This window comes from Triticum aestivum, chromosome 2B (assembly GCF_018294505.1).
Source record: "Triticum aestivum cultivar Chinese Spring chromosome 2B, IWGSC CS RefSeq v2.1, whole genome shotgun sequence".
NCBI classification, from domain to species: Eukaryota; Viridiplantae; Streptophyta; class Magnoliopsida; order Poales; family Poaceae; genus Triticum; species Triticum aestivum.
The window spans coordinates 407,073,007-407,084,468 of NC_057798.1; the positions used below are offsets into that span (position 1 = coordinate 407,073,007).

At 43.2% G+C, this 11,462-nt stretch overlaps 1 protein-coding gene across 1 annotated transcript; it reads right to left on the minus strand.

The window, feature by feature from the left end:
• Positions 1-10,396: 10,396 nt before the first annotated feature.
• On the minus strand, positions 10,397-11,177 carry LOC123041298 (flowering-promoting factor 1-like protein 4). Its single transcript, XM_044463939.1, has one exon. The coding sequence runs from the start codon at positions 11,057-11,059 to the stop codon at positions 10,730-10,732; it is 330 nt and encodes a 109-aa protein (XP_044319874.1). The 5' UTR covers positions 11,060-11,177; the 3' UTR covers positions 10,397-10,729.
• Between the last annotated feature and the right edge of the window lie 285 nt (positions 11,178-11,462).

The window sequence follows — 11,462 nt, forward strand, 5'->3', positions numbered from 1 at the left end:
GTTGGTAGAGATCTTTCATCTTTGACGAGAGGCTTCCCGTACATGTATTTGTGTTCGTCCACCTCCAAGAAATCATAATGTACATCATGGGGCAGGTAATCTTCAAGATGGTTATAACCGGGCACCATCCCGCCCGAAACATTAGCAACGATATCGCTAGACACCTGGAGCGGGGGGAACGATTGGTTCGCTTGTTCGCCGAGCTGGGCAACTTTTTACCCAGATCGTCGTTGACCACTGATAGTACTTCCCGACCGCGATGCTTCCATAAATGACTTTGTAAGAATGCACTCATAGTTGCCTTTCGCTGGAGACTTTGGTGGTTTCTTCAGGACAGCCAGAGTACGCTTCACTTTTACCGGATCTTATTCACTTCGGCTTGCATGATCTGCGTGTTTTCCTCCACGATGCTCCTCTCGTATGGTAACTTCTCTGGAGTCTTGAGAGAAGGACCGAATTTGTATTGCCTCCCGGCTCTGGCTGTTTTGCTAGACGCCGGAGCAGACGGAGCGACTGCGGCTGTTTTTCCTTTCTTACGAGGCGGAGGAGAAGGACTACGACGCGCCGGAGCAGCCGGAGCGGCCGCGGGTCTCTTGATTCGCCCTTGTTGACGAGGCGGAGAAGGAGGAGGCTGGCTGCTCGGGCGCGCCAGCGCAGGCGGAGAAGGAGGCGGAGTGCCGCCACGCGCCGGAGAAGGATGCTGAGTGCCCTGATCACTCGTCGGAGGAGGAGGCGGAGGAGGAGGCGGATTTCCCTGACTCGCTGAAGGAGGAGGAGGAGGCGGAGGCGTCCAGTTCGGAAGGTTGATGAGCTCCTTCCGCCATAGGCATGGAGTCTTCTGAGAAGAACCCAGCCGAATCTCCCCTTCACTCGTAGGGTGGTCAATCTCAAGGTCCCCAAATCCGCCCATTATTTGATCCACCATCACCCTAGCATATCCTTCTGGAATTGACTGGCCGTGGTAGGTTACGCCAGGTTCATTAGATAAAACAGAGCCAATAGCGGCCTTGACTTTCAATGTCATCCATCGCGTCATAAGGTGGCAATGTTGGGACTCCGTGATAGCATCCACGGGGTAGCTAGCAGGAGCCGTGAAGACAGGCTCCAACTGCTGAGTCTGCTCGATGGAAGCCACGCTGCTTCTCCGCTGAGATGGTGGGGTAGCTTCAGGGGAAGCTTCGGCAGGTCGTTTGCTGCGATCTGCTTCTCGTTCCTCTAGCCCTTGTACCCTTTCGTGCAGCGCCTGCAGTTGGCTATGCTCCACTTTCTTCCTCCTCTCCTGGGTTTTGTAACCCCCTGCGTCCGGAAACCCAGCCTTCCACGGATCGGAGCCTGGCGTGCCTCATGTCTGTCCAGGGTTCTCAGGATCCCCGAGGGCCATTGTGAGCTCGTCCTTCTCTGTGTCTGGGACGAACGTCCCTTGCTGCGCTTTCTCGATATACTCCTGAAGCCTTGTGACGGGTATTCGTAGTTGCCCTTCCGTCCAAACGCACTTCCCTGTGGTCCAAGGTTCCGCCAACCCCGAAGAACCAAGTCTGGCAACGGTCTGGGCAGTTTAATGTCTCTGGTTCGACCCCTTTAGCAATCAGGTCATTCTCAGCCTTGTCACACAAAGGTCGGGCTTTGAGGTAGCCACCTGACCCCGTGCGATGGTGATGCTTCTTCTTCGCAGCATCTTTCTTGTTTATCGCTGACATCTTCTTACTCTTTTCCTATGTCTTGTGGGCCACAAATGCGGGCCAGTGATCTCTAATCTTCTCATACTTTCCGGTGAATTCTGGTGTCAAATCTTCGTCGACAAACTCTGTTTTCAGCTCATTCTTACACCTGCTGAATAGTTCTGCCATCTTCTTAAGAGCATGAGACTTGATCAATTGCTCTTTAACTGGCTTCTCCGGATCCTCCTCTGGCGGTAAGGTGAAATTTGCCTTAAGCGATGTCCAAAGATCTTCTTTCTGCATATCGGAGACATAAGACACCTCAGGGTCTTCATTCTTAGGCTTTAACCATTGCTGGATACTGATCGGGATCTTGTCCCTAACAAGAACCCCACACTGAGCACGAAATGCATCCCTTGTCCGGATGGGTTCAATCGGCTTGGCATCGCGCGCGATTGTTGTGATCTCAAAACTTTCATCCGAGCGCAACTTTTTCTTTGGGCCTCGTTTCTTTACCGAAGTTGTGCTCGATCCGGAGGGCTAGAAAGAAGAAAGACGAGAGTTAATTAATATGTGTACATATGAAAACAATGAATGCATCAATTATCTAGTCAACATAGGCTTAGCTAATATATATACCTGGCCAGACTCGGTTCGGTCATCGGAGCTGTCATGATGCTCTACTTCTTGTACCGGCATTGGGTCACCGAAGCCATCATAATCATAACCTTCTTCTTCACTACCCTGTCCTTCCAGACCATCGGTGTCGTTGAGAAATGACGCAACGACATCACTTCCTTTTCCGATTATGTCCCCCAACATCTCTTCTGTTTCTACGTCTCGGGGGTACTCCATAGTTTCTGCAAATATTTACAACATGGCAATTATTATTCAAACATGACAGATGGATATATTAATTAGTGGCAAACGTAGAGCTAGCTAGCTAATATAATCACAATAAGGAATCATATTAGTGTCCTCGACGCTGCTTCTCTAGGGTTTGGGGTGGCCTCGGCAACGCTTCAAGGGTTTGGGGTGGCCTCAACATCTCTTCAAGGGTTTGGGGTGGCCTCGACGACAACGCTCTTTTAACTTGGTAAATTTAGGTGGCCTTGAGAGAGTTTGTTAGGTAGGGGCGCGGTGGGAGGGGGTAGGAGACCAACATTGTTTTTTCTAGGGTTTGGGTGTCCTTGAGAGTTTTGGTCGAGCGAGATGGCTGGGGGGTGCTCCCGTGGTATAAGTTATCACGGTCGAGAGGGGGTATATATATCGACCGCCCCTCATGTCGAAGTTATCCGGGAGGGGGTTATATCGAGAAGGACGCGACATACATACATGGGAAAATAATGTTATTAGGGAGGGGGTATATGGACTCCCCCCTCATGTTAAAGTTATCGGGAGGGGGTATATCGACAACGACATACCTGATAAAAAATAAGAAGACAAAAGAAGAAATAAAAAGAGGAGAAGAAGAAAGAAATAGAACAGAAGCAATCGAAGAAAAAAAAGAAGAAGAAAAAGGAGAAGAAGAAATGAATAGAGGAGAAGGAGAAAAAAATAGAAAATTTTCTATTTTTTTCTCCTTCTCCTCTATTCCTTTCTTCTTCTCCTCTTCTTTTTCTTCTTTTTTCCTCTTCTTATTTATTTCTCCTCTTCTTCCTCTCCTCTTCTTCTTTCTTCCTTTTCTTATTTTCTTTTTTCCTATCCTTCTTTTTATTCTTCTTCCTTCTTAATATCACTTAGCAACTTTTGTAACGATAGGGGGGGTGCTCCCGTGGTCTAAAATCGGTCTATGCATGATAGAAAATTCTGAAAAAATTACATCTATGATCCCTCGACGTCCCCGCCTCTCTCATGAACAAAAAAAATCTATGAATAAAAAATCATGTTCTATGAACAAAAAAATATCATATTTCATCCACATCCATGCATACATCATATATGTGATATGAAAAAAACATCATATTCTATAAAAAAATCATCATATATATATGAACAAAAACAACTATAATAACAAGCATATATATCATCATATATATGAATAAACAAGCATATACATGAAAAAACAAGCATATTATATGAAAAAATACTGCCAGACGGACCAAGGTGAGGAGGAGCGCGGGGTCGGCGGCGAGGACGGTGACGGGGCAGTGGGCGCGCGCTCGGGGTAGGGGGCGACGGCGACGGTGACGACGGGGGCGGGCCGGGGCGGCGCGCGTCGGGGCAGGGGAGCGGGCAACGGCGAGGGCGCGGGCGACGGCAAGGGTGACGGTGACGGCGACGGCGGGGGCGGCGGGCGGCATCGGGGCAGTCTGGGGGCGTCGATCTCATCAGCGTCGTCGGGGCGACAACTGCGAGATGAGAGTGAAAATTTCCTAAGTGTGAAATTATATAGCAAAGCCTTTAGTCCCGGTTGGTGCCACGAACGGGGACTAAAGGGGTGCATTAGTCCCGGTTGGTGCCACCAACCGAGACCAAAGGCCTCTTTTCATAGCAGAGGCCTTCAGTCCCGGTTGGTGGCACCAACCGGGACTAAAGGGGGGTCATTGGTACCGGTTGGTGGCACCAACCGGGACTAAAGGCCTTGCGCTGGCGCGGTGCGGTGGAATGTTTAGTCCCACCTCGCTAGCTGAGAGGGGCGCGCGGTAGTTTATAAGCCCCACTACCGCACCCCTCTCGAGCTCCTCTCCATTGCAGGCTTACGGGCCTAATTGTGATTGCTATGCCTGATGGGCCTACTGGGCCTTCTGCAGGCCTGAATCCTGTGCCATGGATCGGTTTCTAGTCGTATTCAGGCCGTGGTGGCCCAATAGGTGGCAATTTTTTTATTTTTTCCAAGTTTTTTTGTTTTCTTTTTTTGCTTTATTTATTTTGTTTTGTTTCTACTTACAACAAAATACTTATTTTTTTATTTTATTTTGTTTCTAATTACTTATTTATTTTATTTTATGATAATTATTTTTGCTATTAAAGTTTCTAACAAAAAATAGTTCTTTATGAAAATTCTTTTTGCTTTTAATGATTTTGAAGCGAAAGTACATTGATAATTTTAGTTGCATCAATTTTATATAATTTTAGTTTCAATAATACTAGAGGTTGCTTATAATGTTTTGAACATGAAATACTTTGATAATTTTAGTTTCATAAATTTTATTTATGTTATTGAAGTTTATTTTATTTTATTTCTACTTATATATTTTATTAAAGTTTATATTATTTTGTTTCAAGTAACTTATTTATTTTATTTTATGATAACTCGTGTACAAAACTTATTTATTTTATGATAACTCGTCTGTTACAAAAGGATTTCATTCTTTTGAACTTATTTGAACTCCATAATTTTTCTGTATTCAAAATGCACCATTCAAAGCCACATCATCAATTTACAACCCTTTCTGACTTCATTTGTTATTTTTCATGCATCTACTGATTATTTTGAGCTATAAGACCATGAAATTAAAAACCATTTGAAATAAACTCTGAAAAGGTTTGAAGTTGGCATGGTATCATCATTTCACCCACATAGCATGTGCGAGAAAGTAGAGAGGGTTGCGACAAAAACTGGATGCACTTCGTGTACAAAATGGACAATCTCTTTCGAAGTATCAGGGTATCATACGGAAACTTGTCTGTTACAAAGGGATTTCATTTTTTTGAACTTATTTGAACTCCATAGTTTTTCTTTGTTCAAAATGCACCATTCAAAGCCACATCATCAATTTACAACCCTTTCTGACTTCATTTTTTATTTTTCATGCATTTACTGATTATTTTGAGCTATAAGACCATGAAATTGAAAAGCATTTGAAATGAACTCTGAAAAGGTTCTAAGTTGGCATGGTATCATCATTTCACCTACATAGCATGTGCGAGAAATTAGAGAGGGTTACGGCAAAAACTGGATGCACTTCGTGTACAAAACGGACAATCTCTTGCAAAGTATCTGGGTTTCATACGGAAACTCGTCTGTTACAAATGGATTTCATTTTTTGAACTTATTTGAACTCCATAGTTTTTCTGTGTTCAAAATGCACCATTCAAAGCCACATCATCAATTTATAACCATTTCTGACTTTATTTGTTATTTTTCATGCATTTACTGATTATTTTGAGTTATAAGACCATGAAATTGAAAAGCATTTGAAATGAACTCTGAAAAGGTTCCAAGTTGGCATGGTATCATCATTTCACCCACATAGCATGTGCGAGAAAGTAGAGAGGGTTATGGCAAAAACTGGATGCACTTCCTGTACAAAACGGACAATCTCTTTCGAAGTATCAGGGTTTCATAGGGAAACTCGTCTATTACAAAGGAATTTCATTTTTTTGAACTTATTTGAACTCCATCATTTTTTTGTGTTCAAAATGCACCATTCAAAGCCACATCATCAATTTACAACCCCTTCTGACTACATTTGTTATTTTTCATGCATTTACTGATTATTTTGAGCTATAAGACCATGAAATTGAAAAGCATTTGAAATAAACTCTGAAAAGGTTTCAAGTTGACATGGTATCATCATTTCACCCACATATCATCACTAATAGAAGTTCATCATTACATTAAAACCAATGTACATACATACTTCTCATTGAACAACATATAGCTCCCAGAGCATCTAATTAAACCATACACTGAAATTATGTAAAACATTTCAATGCAACAACAAATGCGATCATAATCGCAACCAAGATAACAACTGATCCAACTGCATAATGATACCAAGCCTCGGTATGAATGGCATATTTTTTAATCTTTTTAATCTTCAATCGCATTGCATCCATCTTGATCTTGTGATCATTGACGACATCCGCAACATGCAACTCCAATATCATCTTCTCCTTCTCAATTTTTCTTATTTTTTCCTTCAAGTAATTGTTTTCTTCTTCAACAAAATTTAACCTCTCGACAATAGGGCCGGTTGGAATTTCCGGTTCAACAACCTCCTAGATAAATAAAATCTATGTCACGTTGGTCGGCATAATTGTCATAAACAATAAATGAACCAAATAGTTATGAAAAGATAATATATACCACATCTGAATCATAGACAGGACAAGGGCCGACGGGGACGGATACCAAAACCATCGCACTATATAATAACAAGGAATAATAGAAGTAAGAAAATTAGACAAGTATCTATCTAAAGTAAGATTTTTTTTAGAAAGAAGATAAGAACAAGAGGCTCACCACGGTGGTGCCGGCGACAAGATCGGCGCGGCCGATCGACGGCAGTGAAGACGGGGACGGGCGTGAAGGACCGCTAAACGTAGACAAATCTCGGGGAAAATGGAGCTCGGAAGTCGAGTTTCGAGAGGAGAAAGATTAACTAGTGTGGCTCGGGCGTTTCATCGAACACCTCATGTGCATAGGAGCTGAACTAGAGCATCCAAATGCCCTCCCCTCGCCGGCTTGAAAAAACAGAGCACTGTGGAGTGCTCTGCCGCGGCGATGGGTATATATAGGCAAATTATTTGTCCCGGATTGTGGCACGAACCGGGACTAAAGCCACCCCTTCTACACCGGTTCAAGGCATGAACCGGTACCAATGGCTGTGGGCCAGGAGCGCGGCCCATTGGTCCCGGTTCGTGCCTAAAACCGGGACAAATGGATCCAGACGAACCGGGACCAATGCCCTCGAGGCCCCGACCGGCCCCCTGGGCGTATGAACCGGGACTAATCCCCCCATGAGTCCCGGTTCGTGAGGAACCGTGACAAATGGGCTGGCCAGGCCCGAAAGATAGCCCTGTTTTCTACTAGTGATTGTACAAGTTCAAATTTTTTGAAAGAAGATTACCTTCAATTCCCAACATTTCTCATAAAACTTAGAGGGGAATAATTTGTGCTAAATTTACTGGGTGTTAAGACTTTCGATCTTATTAGCTACCATCACATTCCTTGGCACCCATATGCTAGGAAATTTCTTTCACCTATATCTAGTGTCTTCTTAGCTTTTACGAATGTGGATGCTCTAAGACAATATATTGTATTGCTAATGAAGTATTAATTTTGAAATAAACGTATATTTTACTGAAATGTTATATTTGTTAGTCCCTCCGTCTCAAAATAAGTATCGCTGATTTCACACAACCTTGTACTAATTAAATCATCGACACTTATGTTCGGGCGGAAGGAGTATATTGTAATGTCATTTTCAAGAAAATATCACATAAGCAATCAATTGTAGAGTGCGACGTTGTTTGTATGATTGAAACATATTCTAAGAAGTAGCTATCAATCGTATATCTCTTCGACTGCATACACTTAAAGTCTGCTATTACACATTATATTCTTTTTGGAAATATACGTTGTAATTTTTACTGCTCTTTCCTGAATAGTTATAGATTAGGACAAAATTTTATAAAGAAATATTTGTATAAAATTGTCATTGTCATTTGATCTTACACCCAACGATGTTTATATACTAGGTTATATTGGCGGATATCGTTTCAGGAAAGAAGAAAATGACGTCTAAAGTCATGGCCGCAACAAATGTAATGAGTAGGAAGCCTGTTGAGGATAAGCACATTGTTTGGACGGTTGCCTAAACCAACCAAACAAGTACCGTTGGTCTTATCAGTACATCAGTACCTTGATTTTAGTATAGCATTTTAGGTTCAATTTTTTGGGGCGGGAAATTTTAGGTTGAATTTAACGAAATACGTTTACAAATATGTATCTACCTGATCATTAATGCTGGGTCCGGCCCCACTCTTTTCATGTTTGTACTTCCTATATTCACATAATTAAAAGACTAGAATATAAAACATGCTATTACATGTGTACCCAACAGCATCGTCTGTACATTTTGTCTATGCATAAAAATACTTGTATCTATCCAGATTTACTTTATTTGGAAGGAAGAATCTTGTCACTAGAAATATTTTCTGCACAAAAATCAGCAATTGAGCACCTGAGATTTAGATGCGCATTTATGGTCTGGTCATGTGAAGCATACGGTAATTAAGATGAATGACATTAGAGGGGGTATATATATCCTCTGTGGTATATTATTATGGATGACATGCAAGTTATTACTTAATTATTACTATTAGTATATTGTTGCAATATTAATTGATCATGTAAAGATAGTTGCAACACATGACACTACATGCAACTGCATCTTGCTTAGAAGATCAATCCAAATATCACTGATTTCACATAACCAATGCTATCTATGTATTTCATGAAAAATAAACCAATGGAATACAGAAATATATGAACTGTGTAATGAAAAACCATGCAGATTTGCTCGCGGAGACCTTGCTAGGAACATCCGTGGGAAGTCACACTATCGTGTCATAAGAAGTGAACCAGCATAGTTTCACTTCAGTAGCGATGTGATTACCCATGTAGTGTTTGTTTGCCGGACCTAACAGTTAAGAACTTGCATCACTATCTTATTAGGCATTGTCTCCATGCTGATGTTCTAGCCTTGTTGATCTGGCATCCACGATGAAAATTCTTGCGCTAAGGGCTTGCACAATGCATAGCCCCAGTGTGATGCCCCATACACCATGTAGGATCGGATGTCAGAAAAAATAGATTCGGATGAACAATGGGATCCTATACAGGAGACGGGTGATTGGGGAGAAAAAGTGTGGTCCGGTGCATAAAGCTGAAAAAATTGAAGTGAAGAGTAGGGATGCATGATAGTGGGAGTCTATTTTCTATTATCTGATGAGGCCAACTTGTAGTAGCTTGCATTGGGGAAAAAAATCAATGTAAATGCCTCAGGCTACTTTTTGTCATGAGGCATCTGTATCCATATGCCACCATTGTACATGCGCTAACAGGTTGGACGGGGTGACGTTGGTGTGAGTGTTTTTTCTGTTGTCTTTTCGTTCTGACTTCTTGATGGATTGGTGCAGCAGAAAGTGACTTAGTCGTATGTGTTTTTTCATATTGGTCCATCTAATGTATGATCTTTGTTGATTATTTTTGTCTCATGGCCTTGTGTCTTTAGATTCATTTTAAGATAGCTTACCAAATATGTCACGTGGCCTTGGTTCTTTGTATCAATTTTAATATTATTATGGTGGTGTGCATCTGCAGATGCACGGCGGAAATGTTTAACCTTCTTTTCGGAAAAAAAAATGTGAGCATGTCCGTAATAGTGGTCTACTTTCTGTGAATCATGTAAATGTATGTTTTTCTGTCAACTTTCATAAAAACATGTAAATTAATGTCATTTGGATGCCAAGACAGAAAGTGTGTGTTCTTCCGGGAAATACTATTCATCACCTTGAATGTATCTCAGGAATGCGACCCCCCCCCCCCCCCCTAACAGACTACAGGTGCGAGCTTAACCTCGTTCAGTATCAATAGTCCGTATTGCATAGCGCAAGCACGATTGGTTCGTACCATGGAGTTTCTAAGGTGCTCCGGACCTCTGGTGTACTCTCAAGAGCGAGTGCATTTGGACATGTTTTAGTTTTTAACTTTCCTTAGTTATAACTAATTACTAATATATGTACAAAACAATATTATTTTTAGCGGAGCATAACAATTTCTGTGCTGAAATATCATGGCAAGCCATATCTGTTTATCTGTATTTGGTTATATTTGTTCCATGTAGAGTGCAGGAATGACAACCCTAATTTGCAACAGAAAGATCTAAATTAACTAATTAATGGGAATCTCTTATTTATATTGCATTTTATAAAGCATGAGTGATTGATTCGGTTCACTGAATCTATCACTCAAGCTTGACAAACCATACACTACAATATAATAATATATAAATATAAATAATATAGTAATATATATTTGTGGCCGTATGCATCTCCCAGATGCAGAGGCCGGGGATCATCCTTCTTTTCTAAAAAAAATGTACAAACAATTCGGCCGGAGATAGCACCGGACGACCCCGGCCGTATTGAGCTACACACATGCAGACCAGCAAAAGCCACACGCACGCGCACGTAGTACCGTGGTATTTTGATCGCACACATATACAATACATACGTACGGTGGTAATATATATGACGGCCGGCCGTCCTGCGAGGTAGACGAAGACTACCTCGTGGTGTCTATATCTTACCCAGGGCAGACAGGCAAGCTTGGAAGCTCACGCGTCGCGGACCTCGAACACGTTGCGCGTCTTGACGACGACGTCGTACATGTGGACGAGCTTGAGGCGGGCGAAGTCTCGCGGGACGGAGATGAGGTGCACGGTGGAGCGCTGGTGGAACTGGAGCAGGCACGGGTCGTTGAGGTAGCGCTCCCACCCCAGCTCCTGCAGCCGTCGCTCCAGGACGCCGTACGTGGTCACCACCTCGCCGCTCGGCACATGCACCAGCACTTTGCCCGGCCGCGCCCCGCTCCCGCCGCTGCGGCCGGGCGCCTCGCTGTCCGCCCGCCTCACGATCCCGTCCTCGAATACCCACACGCCAGTCATGCTAGCTATTTCACTTGACTTGACTAGCTTGTAGGCTTTTGCTAACAGCTTGCAAGATGTATTGATTTCAGAGGCGATCGATCAACAATGGTGATTGATGGTGCAAAGAGGTGGGAAGAAGGTGCAGAGCTTATATAGAGGCGAAGGCTACCGGGATGACGTCGGAGGCCGGGTGCACTGCTTATTACGGAGTGGCTCCTGCATCGGCTAAGGTGGGTCCCGCCAGCTCAGCGGTGGTGTCCTTGGAATGGGGTGGTGTGGCCCCCCCGGGAATCACGGCGCCTCCAACCATAGAAGTAGAACATGGTCGGAAGTTTCCAATCGAATACCGACAATCAACCGTTCGATCACAGAATGGATGGCCAGATCCGTTGTGTTTCTCTGGGCCACGGAAAAGCAAGAT